At 39.3% G+C, this 23,387-nt stretch overlaps 1 protein-coding gene across 1 annotated transcript in view; it reads right to left on the bottom strand.

Moving 5' to 3' along the window:
• TG (thyroglobulin) overlaps positions 1 to 23,387 on the bottom strand; it is a 148,069-nt gene that overhangs the window by 93,542 nt on the left and 31,140 nt on the right. The window contains exons 18-30 of the mRNA XM_066566615.1: positions 22,509 to 22,663; positions 21,862 to 22,018; positions 19,427 to 19,651; positions 14,430 to 14,579; positions 12,733 to 12,903; positions 9,626 to 9,748; positions 7,842 to 7,957; positions 7,094 to 7,202; positions 5,739 to 5,936; positions 3,693 to 3,860; positions 3,099 to 3,164; positions 2,306 to 2,386; positions 52 to 189 (exon numbers count right to left, since the gene is read on the bottom strand). Of these exons, the coding sequence (XP_066422712.1) occupies positions 52 to 189; positions 2,306 to 2,386; positions 3,099 to 3,164; positions 3,693 to 3,860; positions 5,739 to 5,936; positions 7,094 to 7,202; positions 7,842 to 7,957; positions 9,626 to 9,748; positions 12,733 to 12,903; positions 14,430 to 14,579; positions 19,427 to 19,651; positions 21,862 to 22,018; positions 22,509 to 22,663 (1,857 nt within the window). The remainder of the gene's footprint in view (positions 1 to 51; positions 190 to 2,305; positions 2,387 to 3,098; positions 3,165 to 3,692; positions 3,861 to 5,738; positions 5,937 to 7,093; positions 7,203 to 7,841; positions 7,958 to 9,625; positions 9,749 to 12,732; positions 12,904 to 14,429; positions 14,580 to 19,426; positions 19,652 to 21,861; positions 22,019 to 22,508; positions 22,664 to 23,387) is intronic.

The raw sequence follows: 23,387 nt of genomic DNA, 5'->3' as shown, positions 1-23,387 counted from the left end.
TTTTAGTTAGTTATTATCCCCTACAGAATAACAGTCTCCATGATGCCTTACGTGTGAGACACCACAGCAGAGCTTCCTCAGCTGAGTACTTCTGCCTGAAGACCCAATATTGCTGGTAAGGGAGGGAATAGTTCTGGTCACTTTGTATCTGGCTGTTGTCCATTAGGTAGAAAAGATCCTTTGTGGAATCTGAGATACAAACAAACAAAGAATCACACAAAAAAATTAACTATGATCTGGAATGAATTAAATTTATTTATATATAAAATTCTGCCTTTCTCAGTAAAACAGCTGCAATCATTTTGTAGGGCTAGAATACATCAAAGCCTGCTTTTAATAACAGAATTGTCCACCCACAGGGCCTCTCCTGTAGGCAGTGTCTCCTCACTGAGCTGCACTGTACAAAATAGCACTGCCAGACTATTTCCAACACCCAAAAACTAGATGAAAATTCCTGCTTCTAGAAATTAGAGAGTTTGCTCTACTCTCACAATATCCTAACAGTGAAACATGAGGATTCAGAGGATGTAAGTATGAAGATTCACAGGATGTTTGTAATTCCTTAATCTATGTAGTTTTGTTAATTCAAAATAGAGCAGTTTCCTTATATTCCCTTGAGAAGCTTTTACACCTCTCAGTCTTAAAAGTTTTCTTGACAAGCTTAATACCTATTTCAGTCATTTAAGCTCATTTCTCTGAATTTATGCTCCCACAGACCACATTAAATAACTCGTTTCTGTCACCTGCCTGTGACCTTTAGACATGTATACAATGATTTATGTCTCCTGAGCTCCCTCTGAAACGATCAATCACAGCTATTTTCTTGTTCCCAAATTCATCCCCTTAAATAAGGGTCCAGTATTAAAAGAAATGGACACTCTTCACTGATCTCTTAAAAATTTCTTCATAAACACTTTCTTGTTTATCAAATATCATCAGCAGATCTCATCCCCAGTTCCAACATTGTGGACATTGTATTACTTAATCTCACATGCAGTGAAATATTCAGACAATAATGAAAACAAGAAGTAAAGATATGCTGATGATTCTGTCAAGTGCTGAAGCACCTACTGATATGCTGAAAATGCACTGTAGTTTTGACTTTTCTATCAGAAACTAGAAAAAGAAACTAGAAAAGATATGTTACCCTGTGTTTTATAAATGATTATCAAGTGATAACAGCTCTGTAGACATTTTCCCAGATGCATTCATGACTTCCTAAAATGGTAACCTATAATTCCTGTTACCTCTCAAGTCATAACTTCAACCTTCAGTTTCTCTTGAACAGCTGGTGTCAAGACTGAGATTTAGGGATGGAGGTAAAAGCTGCATTCCTTGCATAACTGCAGGTTTTAATGATATCATCAGCCCCAGCAAGGTAAATGGAGAACCCTGAGGGCTTCACTCATGCCTTGGCAGGTAAATGCAAGATAATTTCAACCACCATAGAAAGTGCATTTTTTTCCTCTCTCTTTTTAAGTCTAGACTTTAAAATACCCCTAACTGTATAGGAGTTCTGCTAGGTAAATGGGCATTTTTAGTTTTTTATTTAGTTTCATTTACTTTCCTTTCAAATACCATAAGCAATTCACTTCCTTTTAGGATTTTGCACATATTAAATCACGTGCTCAGACACTCATCAAGACTCCTCAGCAAAGATTCTAATTCATTAAAAATGAATCAAGGTGCTTTCACCAATCCCCACTGCTCACTTTCTCTTAGGATTATGGTGCTGAAGGCCCAAATGAACTCCAGTAACTTCCTACAAATTATTTTGGACCTATACATTATTTCATATAACAAAGAGCAAACCCTGCAATGACAAAGGAGCTAAGAGAAGTTCACAGGTCATCATGCATGGAAGAAACACTTGTGATTGCATTTCATCCTGGGTTTCTCTATGCCCTGTATTTACAATCATACTGTCAGTAGCAGTAAAGATGCCCAGGTACCCAGGCCAAGGACTTCACTCCTGGGTTTATGTGAAATTTTTTTCTCAGTTAAATAATATTTCCTGTGCCTCTTCAGCTCAGTAAGTCTGAAAGAACAGGTCTCACACTGAACATTTTAACACTTTATTTGCAGCCTGTCCTGGCATGGTAAGAATCATAAAGCCAGGCCTACATCTTGAACATCTTTCTCAAAACCTCTATCAGGCATCCTGCTTCAGGGAAATCATCTGGAATTTACAGTACCTATTCCATAATGAACATATATATAGCAATATATGATAATTTCTAGTTAAATTCTGCACTCCCTCCCTGCTCTCTTCTGTTGCCTGCTCTGTCTGCTATTGCTCCAATACCTGATAACACCAGATCATCCTTTGTCTCCAAAGCAGCAGCCTCACACAGAGAGGTTTTCATGCGGGTGGCCACATCAGAGTCTGGAATGAAACAGGAATCAAAGAGCAGAGTAATTCCCTTTATCTTTCTCTCACAACACAAAATAATCCTCAGCTCCCAAATTGAATAAATATATAAAGTGCACCACTTAGGAAAATTCCTTTGGTAGTTCCTCCAAATGTTGAATCAAGAATGGGTAAAACCATCTCTGTATAGCTCTGGGGAACACTTAAACCAAAATGCATTGTTTGGATGACAAAAATAAATGCCACATCCACAGTCACTCTGTATTCAGCATCAGCCCTCTGAAGGCTTTATATGCACTTATAAAGCACAAATTATTATTACAAATAATTTGTGCAATTCCTGCCATGTACATGGTGAGATTCAGAAAGAAAAATATACAATTATTCTGCTAATAAACATAACCCATGTAATTAGGCATAAAGTGCCAAACTATTATGGTACTTGGACACAGGGGACAAAGGTAGGTGTCTTCATGATATCATTTTCAAGGGAATTATGAGCTATAAATTATGTTCTCAGACACAAGAATTTACCCAAATTTCATGAAACGGGCAGTAGAAGAATTACTCCAGATTACACATCCCTGCACAAATAGGCTTCTGAGTTGTGTATTAATTTGGATAGCATGAAATGAAGTGACAATGACATTTCCATTACAGAACAGCCACCTGCCACACCCCACAGTTCATCATAAATTTTTGTAAGAAATTCTGTGAGATAAGTTACCTCTCCACAGGTAAATTTCCTGAAAGGTAGTGAAATTTCTTTCTGCCTCTTCCATCAACTGAAAAGCTAACAAAGAAAAAAATTTGTTAGAACAACTGTTTAAATTAACCATGTTTTTTTAATGCTCAGAAATTGTATAGAAAACACATTATTAAACTATGCATCACCTTCATTACAAAACAAAAGTCTAAGGAAGAAGATCCCAGGTGTCATGGGGATAGTCTGGGTCCAGGGTGCTAAACTTTACCCAATTTCCTATCACTGCTTTTACCATGTAGGTCTGGGCATCTTCCTTTTTATCTTTGCTCCAGACTTTACCTGTCTTTCAGATTATTGGCTTGGATCTGCCCGAATTAAATGCTTCAAGTACTACAGAGTGATATATTAAACACAGTCTCAACTTTCATTAATGTTCATATGGCAAAATGTGAGAGGTCCATCTATCCAGCACTACATCCAGCCAGAGAATTCTTATTCTCTTGTGATATGGATTTACTTGAAGAAAGCATTGGAGCACAAGGGCAGGCTAGTGAATAAGAGAGTGTCTAAACAACAATTAAGGAGAACTGATGTAAATTGAGGTAATTCACTTACTTCCAGTGAACACTTGTCCTCCCAGGGTGAAGGAAAACCTCTTCTCCTTCTCATCATAGCTCACACCTTTACACACCTCCCCCATGGCTGAGGTTGGTGTTGGACTCCATCCTTTGGAACTGCAGATCAGCACATCTGGGGAGCTCAGCAAACTGCACAGAATGCTACCTGGGGGCAGGAAAAGACACAGCTGCACCACTGCAATGAGGCTTTGCACCCTAATACTTTCTCTAAGTTCCAAATGAACCCATGGCACTGAGAGAGATACCCTCCAGTATTGCTACCAAAAAAAAAAAAACCACAAAAAACCAAAACTAAATAAGCAAATTAGAATAATATGTTCAAATTTGAGTGCTAAGGTTAGCTACTCATACCCAAACTAAAAATTTATAGCCTGTTTTTTAGGGATTTCAGGCACATACTATTATCACCTAATAAAATATTACTGTTGTCTGATAATATCCAACAATGTTCTTCATAGCACCCCAGACACACATCCAATGTTTTGATGGTCTTGAAATGGTCATGTTCTGAACCAAAAATAAAGCACTTAGATATTCTTACTGCAGTGGTTTCCTGAACTGGTGCCTGATTTCAGCCATCCCAGGCCTGAGTCTCTCCAGCACAGTGATGTGAGTTGGGGACCAGAGTGTTTAAGGCCAATGTTCTGGCATCAATCTGTTACCATAACTTCTAGCCAATACTCAGCTCTTGCTTTGCACTTGGTGTCACAGCTCAGGCATTTCTAAGGTTTTATAATGTCCTCTCCAGTTTGTTTTTATGGACTGGGTACATGAGATATTGAATATGCTACCTTTTCCTTATTTTTTCTTTCCTTTTAAGCAAAATGCCAGTCCCAAGTAATGCATTCACCTGTAGAACTGATCCAAATAGACAAAACAGATATTCCCCTTCTAGACTCACAAGTAGAGAGAACCCAAAATTTGATTGTAAATATATAGAAAAATGGACTTTACAAGATCATCTAGAATACTGTGATTAAAAAAAAAAAAAAAAAAAAAGAAGATGCCAAACCGGAAAATAATTTTCTGATTCTCTGGAAACATTTTCTTGAAAACTTTCAGAGATAATTTGTGACAGATTTGCACAGATTTTCTTAAATCTAGGATCAGTTTCCACTCCAAACTGGTGAAGTGCTTGTCACATATCAGCCACTAGATATTCTGGATTTCACAGAATCATAGAATATCCTGAGTTGGAAGAGACCCACAAGAATCATCAAGTCCAACTCCTGGCTGTTGACAGAGCTTGTCTTTAAATCCTTTAGGCATGTCATTTACAACTTCACATTTCCTTCAGGAAATGCATCCCCAGGAGGAAAGTCAATGCTACATGAGCTTGAAACTAAACTGCAAAAAGTACGCACTGGCATAAAGTGCTTGAACTTGTTGGCAAAAATCTGGTTGAGCCAAAATCCCACCTCTGCCAGACTCCATCCATCCCACTACCACTTGCTCTCCTAGAGAGACATCCAGACCTGGGAGATTTTAGCATTTTTGCGTGCAATAATGCAACATAATTCCGTAAGGCATCCTTTTTTCCTGCTCTTAAAAGGAAGCTGATTTTCATTTGCACCACAAGAACTCTGTCTGGAGGCACCTTCTTAGTTCCTGCATCAGCTGAAAGGCACCAACTTCTGGTAACCAAGCTGTGCTACGTGTGGAGAGAGGTGTTTTCAGAACAATTTGTCTCATCCAGATGGAGATGTCACACACACAGAGAACAGGCTGAGTTGGAAGAGACACACAAGGATCCCTGAGTCCAATTCCTGGCCCCGCACAGAGTCACACCATGCTCCCAAGTTGAGCATTGCCCAAACACTGCTGAAACTTCGTCAGGCTTTTCCCTTCAAGATGCCCCTTTTGTTCCAAGAGCAGGTTGCTACCTCAGGTCGTGGGCATTACTCAAACCTTCCCAACACCAAAGAAAAGTCAGGGATGTAGAGACAGTGTGAAGGTGGGTGTACTGTGTTCAACAAAGACCCCTACTCATTTAGCTTTGGTTTCCTGGGCAGGCAGGCAGTACCTGCATCCAGCAGGAGCTGGCTCAGGATGAACCCATCACAGCAGGAGTCCTGGCTGCACTCCTGCCTGCAGAGCAGCTGAGCATCAGTCTGGGATGTTCCGGCTGCTGGGAGCACCAGGGAGCGGTACACGCCCGACAGAACGTTCTGGAAGCCAGTCCTCTCAAAGGCCTTCAGTCCAGAGGAGCTGAATTCCTGTCCTGGGGAGACACAAAGGGAAAGGAGCTCAAGGGGAGCTCAAGGAATGTTTTTGAATTGCCTGCAGACTGGAGCTGGTTGAAAGTTTTATGATCAAAACTCAGTTTTAAAAGTCTTTTTCTGGATTTTGAGTTTCAGAAGCAAGATAAGATCATCAAATGAGGCAGTGCCATTATTCCTGAGTATCTGGTTGTAATGCACTGCCAGCAAAGAGCTCCTAAACTGATCTATGCAGTAACGTTGGTAATATTCCACCCTCAAGCACTCAGTTACACTGTTAGTAACTCCCAGATCAAAATTAAATAAGTTTATCTCATTTAAAAAGTAAAATGTGTCATTTGGCCAGCATAGCTGCATCTGCAATTAAGACTTCTGCTAACAAGGAGGGTATGATTCATAGAATTTTGGTTCTAGAAAACTAGAATAGATCTGGTATTTAAAAGATTATACCAATCACAACTAGCTCAGGGGACTTGGTTTATTTTCAGGTGAGACTTAGATCTTTTATTTTTTATTAATACTAATAAATAGTGCCTCAGAGGTTTGGATAGAAGTTCAAAGAATATGATAAGACCAGAGAGTTTTGACTCAAACCCTACAGCATTTGGTTATCTTGCTTCCAGTTTGGCATGACAATTAAAGCTGGACACCCAGTGGATGTGGTGCAATCGGACACACTCAGGCCATAAATAAATAAGTAAATAAATAAATAAAGTTTGTCTCATTCATTCATTAGCTCATCTGAAATGTTTTCATGGAGAGCAGTTTACTTCTTGGCTGGTATATTACTAGAGCAATTCACAACCATAAGTAAAGTGAAATTAAATTATGTACAGGCTGGTCATTAATAATGCCTTATGTATTCAAATAACAAACTGCTTAGTTAAGATAAGTCGTTTAGATTTTGAGTTTTTATGGGACTAGTTGCTGGCAAAAATCATCAAAATGACTCACAAAAGTATTTCTAATTTCTAGGGATCAAGATATGAAAGAAAAATTTGCTGAAGCTTCTGGACTGTCACTAAATGTTGATCTCTTTAAAGTATTGTGTCTTCTTAAACAAAGATGCTCCCAAATTTAGTCCTGATCCTCTACAGAAGTAACTACCAGCTTGGACACAGAGTCAGATTTAGGTGAGGGATTCATTCACATCTGGTACCTCTCTTCAAAAAGGCCATCAGGGCATCTCCCTCTGGGTTCCTGACATGCAGCAAGCAGCTGAGGCCACTGATGCTACTGGCAGCAGGGTTCCCCAGGACACCTTGCACCTGAGACAGAAAACAGGCAAGCAAAATAAATACAACCTAATGGATTTCCCCTCCTAAAATACATTTTCTTTATTAAGAAACTAATGGGGAGCAATGAGCAACACAAAGGTTATCACAGCACAACTCCATGTGGACATTTTTCAGTCTTTCTCATACAGACAATTTTTACACTATTCAACTGAGATCTCAGCTCCTCAATGCCACATTACTGTTTAAAATAGTGAATAGCAAAATAGCACAGTGATAAAAAGCACACAGTTCAAACCCTGGGCTAGAGGAAGGGACTCAGAAAGTAGGATTGTTTCAGGTGGCCTAACTACTGACTTGGCTACTTCTAGTTTAGACTATCCAGATTAACCCTCTTTTTAAACCAACCTGATATCCTATCTGCAGGTGCTCAGCATAATTTAGGGACAACAGTGCTGTGTGATGTTTCAAACACTGAGGTATTCAGATGTCATTTTTGGAAACATCAGGGTGTAGCTTCTTCACCAACTTGCAGGGATTTATCACTGCCATGGGGAAGAGCAATGTCCAAGGGGTCAGGTGAGAGCCTGCCTTTCTTCTGTGATCTTGTCTACTTACATTGAACACTCAGCACTGTGGTAAACATACATTTTTAAATATGATCATTCTTACCAATCCAGAGGTGGTGCAGTTGAAGTTGGCTTCAGCAGCACTGTATAACTCACAGAGCACTTCAGTACCAGCAGGAGTTACAGTTGCAAAGCCACAGGCATCTTCCCTCTCACAGCCTGAAAAACAGGAAGGAAATTTTAGGTTTTCTAGCACTTCACATGCAAAATGGTTGCTACAAATTCCACTGCTTACTGCCACTTATGTAGATTTCCTTATGTCTATCAGACACAAATTTAATTAGCAAATGAACTTGAGTACTCAACTATTTTAGTAGAGATTTAAGGATTTTAAATTGAATTAAATTAATGCAGAAAGTTGTTCATCACCTGATGATATAAACAGCTGAGACAGGTCTGACCACACACCCAAATATTTAAAGACTGCTGGATAATTTTGCCTGAGGCAGGACTCTCATGAACCACTTTGCCAGCACATCACATCTGCCTGATACAGAAACCCCATGGCAAGGAAGTTGTGACAAATATCAGAGTGATAGGAAGGAGGGAAAAATCAAATTTCAAATTCTTCAATCATGCTGGTTGCCCCTGCAGCACCCCCCTGGCCACTGTAAGGGAGAAAGAGCCATCCCCTCCAGATTTAGGGGAAGATCCTTCTGCCCTTACACATTCACCACTAACTTACTCCCACAGCTCTGCTTCTAGCCCAGGTGAAACATTTTCCAAATCTTTAGTACAAAATCAACCAACTTAGATCAAAACATCAGCTGAAGTGCAAGCTGAGCTATCTGACCTTACAAGGACTTAGGGAGGGAAAGATTAACCCTCACCCCTCAATGAGAACTTCAGCAGTAATATTTTGTAGTTGTGCTACCATTTATTTACATAACTTATAAAGAAAACACAGCTGAGAAAGATGGAACCAGATTGGTTGGCAGAGGGGCATGATTTCCTCCCCAGGTTTGTTCTCAGGCTCAGTTCAGTGTCTTGCTTTTGAAAATCCCCATTTTCAGGGGAAGGTGCAAGACATCTTACAGTATAGAGCCAGGATGAGCTCGTGCAGGAAAATCATTCTAGTAATAAAAGGCTTCACATATTCAGTTCTCAGCATGAGAGGTGATTGCTCCAACTAAACTGTGGCATGTGACACAAAGCCACTGATTGGTCAGAATTTTGGATATTTCTGTTACTGCAGAGAGTTTTTACTTTGGACAGATCCCTCTGCCTCTGACAGCCTGAGCTTTAGGAGACACAAGGTGAGACTGACTCAAAGCATCCTGAAAGCAGTGTGGTGATTCCTTTGGGTTCTAGATGATTCTGAACCAACTTAAACCAATGCAATATGGTATATAAACTGCAAGACTTGGCAGAGGAATATCTCTGAACTCCTTCTAATGCCCTTCTGATGTAAGCAAGGACAATTATTCCTATTTTGTGTCAATCAGGTAATTTGTGAAGAGGCAAAAGCTGTCTTTTCATATGTTCTGAACACCTAATTCTTCTTTTGTCTGCACATCTGCACAGTCTGATGAATGTTTCCTGGTTTAAATCCCAGTTCTCATTTGTATTGCAAACTACATCAACTGGCTTTAAAGTCAGATGACTTGTCTGAAGTAGTATGTAAAGTCAGAAGACTTCTTTCTAAAAGAAACATCAATCTTTTCCCTGAACCAAGGTCATCAAAAGTTGTAAATATCTTGCAATTAATTGGTGACAAACTGCAGAAAATATATTTCATCCAGGAGCTTAACTATAAACTCACATGAAAATATTATTATTTTTCACAATTGTTAGTGTTGCCTCTACAGCTTTTCTCAGTTTTCTCACCTGAAATGCACTGAAAATATGTGCTTTGCAGGTCTCCCCCAAAGGACTGAGACTGAAGAATTTGAGCTTCTTCTGATCCATAAATCAGGTTGGAGGCAGGAACTCTTTCAAATTTTCTGAGCACTAAAAAAAAGACAACAAAAAAACCAAAACCAAGTAGTATTATCAGTTCCCATGCTGCAAACAGACAATATTTTAGGTAGAAATTGAGCTTGAAGAATTCTGTGGGTAAAGAGGTTTGCTCATTAAATGATGTACCATAACCTCACAGATAATTCAGGAGAGAGATGGTGTGAGGGTAGAATTTCTGCTTTGAAATAAAAAGTGTCACAAGATGTTTTAACAAACAGTTAGCCAGGAGTGGGCTGGGATTTTACTTTCCAGTGAGGCTTCTCTTGCAGCAGCAGACCTGCCATCTCTCATTACTTGTTCATGGCATTTTACCAACTATTGAGTCTAAGGGGGAACCAAGTTTCTCCAAATCAGTCACAGAAACAAGAGCCAGCTCCAGCAGCACTTGGTCAGACAGGAAATCCAGAAACACAACAGCCTGATCTCAACTGTGGGAAATAGTAAAGGTAAGAAGATTTTCAGAAAGCTGGGAAAAGCAGCCTTAGAAGCAGACAGAACAGAGAAATTAGAACTAGCTGCAGCTGCAAAGTTTGAAAGTAGAAAAAGTTACAATAGTACAGCAAGCAAGACATGAAACAACAGCTTGAGTTTTAGGCTTGGCTAAGATAGACCTTAAGACTGCAGAAAAATATGCTTAGCAAGACAGTAGAAGGTTTTAAGCTTAATAATGAAATACTGTGTATTGTTAACAGAAAGAAGACAAGAAAGCATTGTGTGAAGCAGGTGTACATGTGCTTTTAGTGATTGCCTAGAACAACTGTCTGTAAGCTTTAGCAATATGCTATTGGCTAGAAAGTTTTTTAAATGCTCTGTAACAAAGAAATCTTTGGCTGTTGCTAGAAGTAAGTGAGTTTTTGTCATCTTCCTATTGTCTCAACCATTTAATGAGGCTGATGCTGCAATAAAAGCTCAAGGAGAGTATTCCAGCAGTCCTGTTCTGTTTGTGAAAAGAGAAAACTTCCCAACACATCCACTTACTTCAGCCCCAAGGCTATATCCAAGCTAGTATGTCCTACATGTTGCTTTATTACTTCTCCATTCCACTTTTCACCTGATCTGACTGTCACTTTACTGACCAAACCCTTTTACCTGCTCCCTCTGCACTGGCCCTGCCCATGTGTGAGGAGTCTGACAAGCAGCACTGCTCACACACTGAGAAAAGCTCATGGGGTCTAGAGATCCAAACCCCAAAGGTCACTAAATGGGGTGAGACTCCAGGCTCCAGAGGGTTTGGCCCTGTCTGTGCCCTGCAGAGGGTTACAGGCTGGTGAGAGGACACACAGGGCCACCACCACCCTTCTGAGGCTGCTGCCACCTGTATTACCAAGGGACTGGTCACAGTCTGCCCACAGGTTGATGCACCAGTGTCACAGGCATATTTTATGAAAAATGCTTTTGCTAGGATTTTTCTCCTGAGAACCTGAGGCCTCAGAAAGGAAATGCAAACAATAATTATCTGCTGCTGTGGAATGCAACAGGTGCATCTTTGATTGCTCTCATGTGGTTGTTTTTAATTAATGGCCAATCACAGTCCAGCCATCTCAGACTCTCTGGTCAGTCACAAGCTTTTATTATCATTCCTTTCTATTCTTTGCCAGCCTTCTGATGAAATTCTTTCTTCTATTCTTTTAGTGTAGTTTTAATATATAATTTTCTTTTAATATAATATATATCATAAAATAATAAATCAGCCTTCTGAAACATGGAGTCAAGATTCTCATCTCTTCCCTCGTCCTGGGACCCCTGTGAACACTGTCACACACGAGCACATTTGAGTGAGCACAGCTCACCCTGCCCATAGCAGGGGCTTGGAAGTAGAGGATCTTTAAGATCCCTTCCAAGGGATCTCAAGCCATTCTGTGATTCCATGACACATGGTTGCTGTGTTTATAAGCAGTCATAAATGAATTTTCAACAGTCATAAATATTTGTAGTGACATCTTCTAGCATGACCCACAAAACCAAGCACAAATATCTACAACGCTCCATCCTGCACAGAGTCAGAAATGCCCAAGCAGAAAGGCTCATGGTAGCAGGAGAATTAAGTCCTGAGTCCTCTCTGCAGAGAAACATCCCAACAACCCCATGATTGAGAGCAAGAGAGGCTTTCACCTCATGTTCATAGCTGTGATCAGTCTCTGAGTATGCTCAGAGGAAAAAAAGTTATTTTAACTGAAGATAGTTTTGCAACCTCTTCACAACTGAGGACTTTACTTTTCACACTCCTTCCACTGATCACACTTGTCATAAGACATTGTCTAATTCAAAGCACACTATGACAAAAGTTTCTAAACAGAATATTCCATTAAACTCAATACCAATCATATGATGAGCATATAAAAACTTCTGGGGAAAAGCAAGAGCTTTGAGGCTGAGAGGTGCAATTAGACCTTCCTGCAGACAGTCTGGGGACTGTTTGATAGATGACTTTCTTTGTTTTTTCAAGTTTTTCATCCTTGAAAACCAGCACTTTGTAGCTGTATTCAAGCAGAAGTAACCTCCTCCAGCCTGCTAGGATGTGTTCCCCAAGTCAGATACCTTACAGCAGGGGCCCAGAGGGTGATGTTATTCTGTGGCTGTGAGGTCATTGCTGAAAATATTCTATTTCCCATAAATACACAGATGAGGGATAATTTTACAAGGAAATTAATAATTTTGCTTCTTTCTCATTAGCCCTCTCATTACTCTTTTGGGTTTTCAAGCAGAGAGCACAAGGGCAACACACATCAAAAGCCGGCAGCCATCTGTGAGTGCAGGAAACCTGCTTCTCTCTCTTCCCTTACCAGAAATAACTTCCCCAGTATAGTCAAGAAATGCAAAACTAAGGAGGAATGTGGCTTAAGGCAGAGGCCACAAGGATGGGAAAGTGAATAACTATGGGACAGTGAATCCCTATAAGCTTTGGAGTGCTCTTCATAAGGAAGCTTCACCTCTGAGGGGTCAAAGCATATCCAAAATTTCCTTCTGCCACTTACCCAAGCACTGCTCATCTGTCAGGAGATCCTCTGTTTCAGTCCAGCCCAGGGCTGCCCCAGAGCTGTCCACACAGAGGGATTTCTTGGTGGCAGGGTCCTGCTGGGAAGGTCTGTACTGGCCATCTTCATCACACTGCAGGCCCTGCTCTCTGCTCTGGCAGGGGGTGACACCTGGTGAAAGGGAGCAGGGGAAGGGGAAAAGGCTCTTTGATAATGCTCACACTGGGTTTCACAGAGCTCAGAGGCTGGACAGGACCTCTGGAGGCTGTAAGGTCAGAGCCCCCTGCTCAGGCAGGGCCACCTGGAGGCTGTGCAGGACCCTGTCCAGATGGCTTTCACCCATCTCCAAGGACTCCACAGCCTCCCTGGACAACCTGGGAGTGACATCTTGGTTGTCCTCACAGCAAAAACCATTTTCTGATATTCAGAGGGAGCCTCCTGTGCAGCCACTGGTGCTGCCAATGCAGTAGGACAGTGTTTCAGAGCTGAAGGACAAGAATCTCCTTAGCACAGCAGAGACTTCACTGAAAATTAAGCAAAGATTTGTACAGTATTTGCACACTCTGAAGCATGGTAGTCTCAGTGCTTTGTTACTATTTCAATTTGTGTTTCAAACTTTTTTTGAATTCTCTGTCATGCATCAAATCTCTGTTGCTGTATTTCCAGTACTGCAAAGCAAAGTGAGGAGAAGGAGCTGTACTTCCATCCAGGTTTGTTCAGTGACTCCTGCAATGGATCTGTGAGCAACAAGAAGAGCTATCACACCAAGAAATTCAGAAAAACTCTTCAGGCTCTTCAAGGTGACAGCAGGGACTGAAAGAAAGGAGGAGGGTAATGTGTAACCTGCCCTTTTGGAGAGGGCTGGCATTGAGGAGCAGCACAAAGGTAAAGTGGAAACCAGGCAGGGAACAGGATTAGTAAAAAAATTGCAAATGTACATTTTTAAACCCTAAGGAGAAAACTTTAAAGACACAAATCCAATACCTGCCCAGGGAACACACATGGAAAAGAAGAACGACAACCATAGGCAAAAGCAAATTGCTGTTGGGGTACATTACAATAAAAATGGGAGGTTTATCCCACCTAAGAGAACAAATAGGTTGAAAGAGAACAAAGTAGATTATACTTAATGACACTTCCCAAGAAGACCATTCTTGTTGCTCTTATTTATATCTTATTTTATATAATTCTGTAGACAAAACTGAATTTGTACCTAATAACTGGTTTTCTGTATAGAACTGCATGAAAAAAGCAAATCATTTAAGCTGAATTCACCAGCTTTAGTGAACATTTCAATAGTTGCTTTGTGAGAAGTGCTTGTATTTGAAGGAGAAAGAGCTACACAAAACAGGACTATTTTAGTGTTCATGGAAATGACAATAAATGAACTTCATAAGAAGTTTCTTACTGATACTGAACACCCAGATATCATTCCTGAGGACCATGAACATGTCTAGAGGAACCACAACATCCTGGACGAGACTGACCGCTTGTTTCTCATGCATTTTTGGTCTAAAAACCAGACAGTTTGTACTTTGTAAAATGCTTCTGAATGTATGCAGAAGGGATCATATCCATCCAAAAACCCCCAGAGGGAGGATTAATTTTTTTTAAAAAAGCTTAGAGATGAATAAAAAAAATCATTAGATATTTGAAGCCAGAAAATAAAGGATATGGAAAAAATGAGTTCAACTTACAGTGATCAGCAGTGATTGCCCCATAGGAGTTGGTAGTTTTGCCCACAGGACACTTGATACAGAAGGAATGTCCTGTCTGATACTGATAGTAGCCAAGAGGGCAGGGAATGCATTCATTGTTCTGGAAATAACTGCCTGGAGGACAAACAACTGCAAAGAGAACAATCACCTTATTACTCCTTTGGAATTCAACCACTTCTGGCATTTGCACACATGTGTGGGTATATATATATATATATATATATATATAAAAGATACATAAATATAAATATATATATATTATATATGTGCCAAATGTGTCTATATATATATATATATATATATGTATGTATGCATGTATGTGTATATATATATATATATAAAATGCTGATAGATTTGCCATAGGCTTCAAGCTCTTCATAAATGTGTTTCTAAGTGGTAGAACAAAGTAAACACCTTTTAAGTGATCATTAAACTCATAAATGACAGGAAGATGGGCTGTGATATGTTTTCTCAGATCACCCAAATTCTCTTCTTGAATTAGAGCACATGAAGCTCTTTGGAAATGCCAAGTCCAGGCCTGATTCCCAACTGTCAAATCCATTTGTAATAAGATAAGGCAGGTGGATGAGTTGTGAAAGAAAGCAAAAGAAGACGAGCTACAAAAAGAGTAACTTCTAACACTACAAACAGAAACAGGAAGGTTCTGAGGAGCAGAAACTCCAAAACCATCATACAGAAATCCACCATATGGTAACACTTTTATTCAGAATTCCTGGTAAAGAAATTTTTGTTAAGCACTTCCAAACTAAACAGTAAGGGCTGGATTAAAAGCCACTAGCTGTGCACATGACAACCCAAACAGAAAACAAAAAGGTGCTCTCAGTGATGTTCTTGGTCTGTATCTATATCATTTTCAAAACAATCAGGAGCAATATTTCCAGCTGACTTGTTGCATATTACAGAGAAAGTTCTTTATCTTCTGGGATGTCATGGAATACTGTCTTTCCCTCCAGAGCATTCAAATGAACATTAAAGCAGAAGAGTCACAGACATATTTGCAGGACAATACCCCTGCTTGTTATTTCACAGCTGCTTCCCAGATGTAGATTTCCTTCAAAACACTATCAAAAGTATATTTTGGGACTTTGACAAGGTGCAAAACTTTATTTCTGTCCTTGCCCTGCATGCTAATAGAAGTTTAAGTTTCCATGAGAGAGAAACAGCAACAGAATATTGGCCATTCTCACTACAACCCATGTGATGAATTGCTGTTCTGGCCAACACACTAGAATATAAATGAATTTAACTCATGGGACCACCTAAATTAAAACAGACTAAAAAGGCAACTAGTAGGAAAATTATCCTATCTTCCTTCATCTTCTGTAAATAATCCAGTGGGAAGGTCTGGGAGGATTCAACTGTGAGACTGAAATTTTCCTCCTAATATGAATCAAGGCAATTACTCTGGGCAAAACACATATCTAAAATCAATTACAGAATGAAAAAAATCCTGGATCAGTCAGAATTCTCCTTTCAAAAACCCATCATCTAATACACAAGTGTCTGATGTGTTTTAAAGACAATTTCCAACACATGCAAAAAGCATAATACTCATTGAACAGCAGTAAAAATTAAAGGGAGATGAGAAATCCACGCCTAAATTGAAGACAAAATGCAATGAATGAAGAGGCTAATTAAGCAATTAAAGTTTAAAAAGAAACAAATTAAGCTTTTCAAAGCACTCTGTTTTTGGTTTTTTTTTTTGTAGTTTTAGTCACAAGGTGAAAGAAATATCTGTGTTTCTTATCACATTTTGAGCAGGAAAAATTGTCTTTTATTTCACATGTTGGATTGACAAAAGGGCACAAAGAAGAGTAAAAAATGTTGGTGCAGAATCACATTTTCTAGAGTCTTTAACTCTTGGAGGGACCTATCACTTCAGCTACAGGCCACTCTGACATAATCACATGTAGGTTCAGTTTGACCCTACAAGTGAGACAAGCCACTATATTGTATTTCTTTCAAGCATTAACATGAATACATTTTAACACCATAAGAAACTAGAGAACAACTTTCAACCAAAATACCAGAGCTAAGTGTTAGCAGTGGGACCAAACTGTGTAACCCTAAAACACACCAAAAAAAAAATTTTAAAAAAATCAAATAAATTTAACCCTTTGCTCCTGCATGAAATTTGGAACCTGTTCTCAATTCTAATTGGACTTGGGCTTCTGTGTACCAGGGGAACAAGCTGCAAAATCCAGGCTGAGGAGCAGCTCCCTGTGAAGTGATTCCACAGGGATACTGCCCTTCATTAAAGCCTCAGCTCTCACTACACTGAGCAACTTCAAAAACTGTCCCAGCTGATCATTGTCCAATGCTTGCCCTGCTCCTGCTTCCCTCCAGGGATACTGGAAAATTTTGGAATATCAGATTCTTGATATAGATTATTAGAAATTAAGTTTTCAGCAGTCAGTCATTCATAAATCTAGCCCTTTCATTTGAGTTATATTATGTTTAAAGCAAATCTAATAGAAACATCAAGCATTTTAAATAAAAAAGAGCCAGCATAAAAATGGTTCTTAAATAAAAAGGTTTAATAAAAAGGTTTTTAATAAATGGTTTTTAATAAAAATAACCAGCACAAGACAACGCTAATTTACAAACAGCCTTTAGGTTTTTTCCTGAAATAAATGGGGGAGAAGGGTTATGCTCCTAAAGTCTCCCTGGACAGCTTCTAACTCTCTTAGTTTTAAATCATACATTAGCAAAAGAAAGTGTCTTTTCTACTATTAAAATTTAGCTAAAATAATATTGTTACCCCCAACTCTTAAGGAATTGTATTCATAGCTACCTGTGACATAACACAAATCAGTGTAAGGCTGAGACTAAGAAAAAATGTGATATGAGAAAAATTAACATATGATAAATGTTACCCATTTCACAGGCAGGAAAACATGAAACAACACAACAATAGATGCAAATAAACAGATTACTGTAAGTAAAATACAAGAGACAAAGAGGTAGATCCATGTAAGTTGCATGTTCATATATTAATTAATATATTAAGCTTATTGAGAACACCAGAAACCTGTTGCTACTGAGCTTCCTGAAGGAAAAGCAATGACATTGACAATGAAATAAAACCAAACAAATCAAAAGGATAAGGATCTGAAAACACAATTTGTATTTCAAGAACAAGCCAGAACAGGAAGGAGAAGAGAATAAAGAATCTCTGCCACCCTCACATAATTATGTTTTCTGCTGTCACAGGTGATGCTTCTTACTAATTGTCACTATTATTAGGGGGAAACAGACCAAGACAGGATGGATGAGTAGGATCTATCTATCTATCTATCTATCTATCTATCTATCTATCTATCTATCTATCTATCTATCAGAAGAAGAAGAAGAAGAAGAAGAAGAAGAAGAAGAAGAAGAAGAAGAAGAAGAACCAGAACCTGAATTCCTAAGTTCCCTGTTCAGAATAAAATATGCAGTCCTGCAACACAAACCAGTATCCAACAGCAGGTACACTATGAGAGCTTAGAGTACAAAATCTCTGTCAAAGGCTGGAGCAGTCTCCTTTCCACATATCTTTGATGTCTGTTTTACTGAGTGACATTTTCCACAGCTAGCTAGTTCAAATATGTATGAATTAACTCACAAGGCAAGTTAATTCACTGCTTCCTAGAGGCCTTTATGCCTGGCAGGCAGGACTTGGCAGAAAGATCCAGTTCTTTGTAAGTTCTGCTCTAGGTGATGGATTCTACTTAAAAAATGATAGCTTTAAGCAATACAACACTATATCTTGTTAGGTAGCTGCAAGTTGCTATGGACTCTGGACTCAGCAGGAATTAATTTCTTTTTTTTTTTTTTTTTTTTTTTTTTGCATGTGTTTAAATAATGCAGATCTGAAGTGCTTTAGACTGTGGAGAGGAACTGAAGCTGCAGGCAATTTACCCTTAAATGTCCAGGCTGGAAAATGCAGCAGTTCAAAAGTGTTCAGCACTTGATTACCTGACCCAGGCATAGGAAACTCTGAACTTAAACAGAAACACCACACCAAGCAGGGAGATAAGTTTTTTTCACATATTTTGATGTGCTTCATAGCAATGAAGTGATTAATATCTGGAAACATTTCCATTAGTAAACCTATCCAAAACCTGTCTCTGTTATCTTATACCTACAAGTGGTCCCTCTCTCCTCTGTTCCCTAGATTAAAAAGGGCTAGGGATAGTGAATACATCCCAAAGTGGCATAAATGAGACATGGACTCACTGAGGACAATTGGCCAACAAGAACAACCAAGATCTGAAGGAGGGCTGGTGTTGACAGAAACAAGAGTGGGGCTGGTAAGGCAAAGGCACTTTGGCAGCATGGCCTGGTACCAAGGAAAGGTTGGCACAGCCACAGGGAGCTGTGGAAAAGGCAGGTTTGGCAGCCCTAAGCAGGATGCTGGCAGAAAGGCAGCCTGTTCCAGGGAAGCAGACTAAACAGAAGGAAAGAAGAAGAAAAGAGGGCAGAAGTGCAGTTAGGTCTGGGTGTTGGCCAGCATCAAGGAAAGCTTCCATCTGAGCTGGCTGGACTTGGCCCAGGAATTCACAATCCCAGGACTTTTGGCATTTCTGACTCTAGGTTTCTATTCCAGGTAATGGATCATTATCTGAAGCTCTGGCTATATTATCTTTGTGAAATCCTCTTATTAAGGATCATGTGCATTACAGAATGACCTTCTATCACCAGACAGATCTAGAATGTTTACAAAAATCTTAAAAATGTTTACAAAACTCTCTACACAATGTCAGTGCAATGATGCCTATTTCCAAATCATTGGTTCAACACAAGGAAAGAACAGTAAGCAAAGCACTAAATCCCATCTCTCCCATTCACATTGGTGCCTCACACCTTTTAAATATGAACCTTAAACACAAGTTCACTGATGACTGTCTAATTTCTGCTTTATACTGATTCCTGACAACATCTAAGAATGGAAGGCTAACAATGAGACCTACCACATCCTTGTGAATTAGGGCCTGCTTTCCCAGGAGATGAAATTCTTCTAAACCCGCTTCTACATCCGAGCTGCACACGGGGAGACAGATCAAACTCTTCATCCCGGGGAAAATCAATGACAGAATCTGCTAGGAACTGCTTGGAATCCAAATGCAGCAGAAAAACACCATCCTTAATCTCTTTTATAAATGCTCCAATGAGATTTTCCCCAACAATTGCATTTTCTATAGAGGGGAAAAAAAGTACAACAAAATAGCATGAAAGACATTTCCGTAGTACAGGAATGGATAACCACACAGAAACTGATGGTTTGAAGCTAAAAACAGAGGCAGATGCAGAAATACAAGCATGTTAACAAACAGCAGACCATAATTAATCTGTACAGCATCTATAAAATTACAGTCTTACTTTACTCTGTTTAAATACACCCAAAACCACCTCAAACAGAAGGCCCCAAAGCTGCCTTAGCAGGTAATGGAAGTTGGAACTTAATGGGACATGATGGTGCCATGACCATACAAAGAGAGCAAGTTCTGCTCTGTCTCTTCTGAAACCATACAATCATTCCCTCAAAAAGTTATTTTTGTACTACAGGTAATTTTTAGTGTGGAGAGGGTCAAAAAGGTAATTTCCTCAAAGAGTAACACTTTCAAAAGAAAAGTTGAATTTAAAACCAAACACACTTATACTTTGATTCACTTTCTGCAAACTGCTTGAATATTCCCAGGGGCAATGGAATAGTAGATAAGATATAATTGAGATTAGATATAATTTAGATTAGATAAAAGGAAGAAGTTTTTTTACAGTGATGGTGGTGAAACACTTGACCAAGTTGCCCAGAGAGGCAGTAGATCCTGCACCCCTGGAAATGTTCAAGGTCAGATTGGAAGGGACTCTGAGGGACCTGACTGAGTTGAAGATGTCCCTGCCCATGGCAGAGGTGTTGGATTAGATGACCTTTAAATGTCCCTTCCAAGCCAAATCATTCTATCACTGTATTTTGTGTTTCCCTTACGATATGGAACAACTGGATGGATGTAAACAATATCAAACTGTAGAGCCAGGAGCTACAGGACCACTACAGCTGCCATCTGTATCTTGAAGGATTTTGATTCAGTTCTGGTCAAGCAAAATTGCTGTAGGACACATATCTCCAAGCCCCAAAGTTAGAAGGAAGAACACATGCAGACAGAGCTATTCCTTTTTAGTGCTGGACACACCTTTCCAAAGCAGTAAAACTGGAGAAAAGGTCACACAGAATCACCAAGGTTGGGAGAGACCTTCAAGATAATCTAGTCCAACCACCAACCCAGCAGCACCATAATCACCCCTAAATGACATCCTCAAGTGACACATCCAGATGCCCTTTGAACACTGGCAGAGATGGTGACTTCACCACTTGCCTGGCCAGCTTGTTCTAATGCCTGACCATTCTCTCAATGAAAAAATTTCTAATATCTAATCTGAACCTCCCCTGGGACTACCTGAGCCCATTTCCTCTTGTCCTGTCACTTGAGACCTGGGAGAAGAGAATGACTCCCACCTCCTTTCAGGCAACTGTAGAAAGCAATAAGATCTCCCCTTTTCTCCAGGCTAAACAGCCCCAACTCCCTCAACGGCTCCACATCAGACTTGAGCTCCAGACCCTTCTCCAGCTCCATTGCCCTTCTCTGGACACATTGTAGAACCTCAACATCCTTTTCGAAGTGAGGGGTCCAAAAATGAACACAAGATTCGAGGTGTGGCCTCACCAGTGCTGAGTATGGGGGTCAATCACTGCCCTGGTCCTGCTGGCCACATTATTCTTGATACAGGCCACTGTCCTTGATATGCCCACAGAGGGCATTTGAACTTTGGATATATTTTTTGTTCTATTTTATATTGAAGGAAAATACTGACTGCTTTGAAAGAAGTTCCTTATACCACCCCTAACTCTCATGGAAACCACAGCAAACAGCTACCAGTCAGTGGTCTCTGTATAGTTGCTCTAGAATGTCAGAAGTAAAGATCATTCTTTAGTGTCAAAGGTAATGCAACTAATGGAAAAAGAAGGAAAAGGGAAAAAAAAAAAGAAAAAATAACTTGGAAGAAATTAGTTGATTTTATGACAATGTGTGAATTGTGTTTCTCTGAATACAATGAATATAAACATTTTTCCACCACTGAGGACTTGCCAATGGAAACTAACATCTGGGACAGTTCAGCTCATGCCTGATAAAGTAATTTGCAATCCTAGTTAAGGCAGCTGCAGTCCTATCTGAAAGAAACATTCAATTATAGCTTCTTTCCACTGTGTGGTGACAGCCTGAGAAGGGAAATATATCAACACCAAAAGCTCAAAAAATACAGCATCAGCATTATAAAGACAGGGAAGCAAAATTATTAAAAGCAAATCAGGTTTAATCCACAGAACAATCAGAGAAAGAAAAATTACCAATATCATGTAAGTCAGGGAGAGACACTGTGGGGATGTTTTCCAGCTGAGTCCTCCACGTGATGTTCACTCCCAGGCGATCCATGCTCAGGCACTCGACATAGACTGTGGAATCATCACACATGGAAACAGAGCCAGTTGTTCCAAATGCACTCACCTTGAATGCAGAATTAAGTGAAATCACAGTTAGACAACCTGAGAACTTATTCTTGACTTGCCCTATTCATTTGCACTATACTATACTGAAAGTAACACTGTGAAAAGGGGCTGTAAAAACAGAAGCAAGAAAATATAATTTTAGCAAGCCATACACTTACTGTAAGAATAGTCAAAATATTCTATTCCATTGAAACAACTTTTTAACAAATATTGGACTGGTGTGACATGATTTTTATGGCTGGAACTAAACTGATCTGATGATGTGGTCTGAGACTAAACCTATTTTCCACTCACTCATATGAGAGTGCTGCCAATCCTGACAGATTTCATGGCCTATTCCATTCTTCCACATTTCTCAAACAGGCAAAGGTCTATGTTGTGTTTCACTTTTTTTTTTTTATTATTATTTTTAATGCAACACAAAACCCAACCAAAGAAAACAAAAACGAACCAAACAAACAAAATCCACCAAAAGGAATTTAAATTACCTGGAGGTGACATAAACCACGAGCCTTCAATTCATCTAAAATAAATATCTGGAATGCCTGGAGTAATCCAGAGTAGTCAGAAGTACATGTCTTCTCAGGAGGCAGGCGTAGTTGAAAGTGTGTTTGAGCTTGGACTGTCTGAAATAACTGGAGCTCTAAAATGAAGGAGAGAGGACATTTAGTAACCTCACTAATGAGGAACCTGACCTTCAGAGTTACTTTGAGAAAAGACAACATTGATTTGACATTCTCACTTTGCATCAAAAACATCTCCCCACTTTTAGATGAAACCAATAGAGCTGTCAGTAGTAAATAACAAGCAGCAAGATAATAACAAGCACAAGCTTGATAAATATAAATGTTGTGCATTAGAGAAAAAAACAAGTGGTACACTTACATAATAATGAAGAGCTATTTTACACTGGAGCACTAGCTCACAGAAGCATAAGGACAATCTGGATCATTACTGATACTCTTTTATAAACCTTAGCAAATAAGAAGTTCCAGAGAACAATATGAAAGCTGACATTATGTCAATACTTAGAAAAGAAACAGAAAGACAGGAATTATTGAACTGTCAATTTTCACTTCCCTTACATGTAATCATGAAAACACTTCAATTAAAAAAGGAATTAGATGATGAAAGCAATTAATATTAATGTAAATGGGCTTTTGGAAACCCAGCTTGTCAAACTAATTGGGAGTAAGTTTTAGTAGACAATAAATTTGCAGAATAATGGTGTTGCTATGGATGTCTACAAGAGCTTTCTGAATTTTTGATAGAAAACCCAAGTGATGCTAATCACACAAATTGATGACAAATTGTGAGCTCATCAATCAGAAAATCAAAATCTATTTTATCAGTTTTTAGCAAGAAAA

The sequence above is a fragment of the Molothrus aeneus genome, chromosome 1 (genome assembly GCF_037042795.1).
Source record: "Molothrus aeneus isolate 106 chromosome 1, BPBGC_Maene_1.0, whole genome shotgun sequence".
Taxonomy (NCBI): domain Eukaryota; kingdom Metazoa; phylum Chordata; class Aves; order Passeriformes; family Icteridae; genus Molothrus; species Molothrus aeneus.
This window is presented reverse-complemented; position numbering and strand designations above follow the sequence as displayed.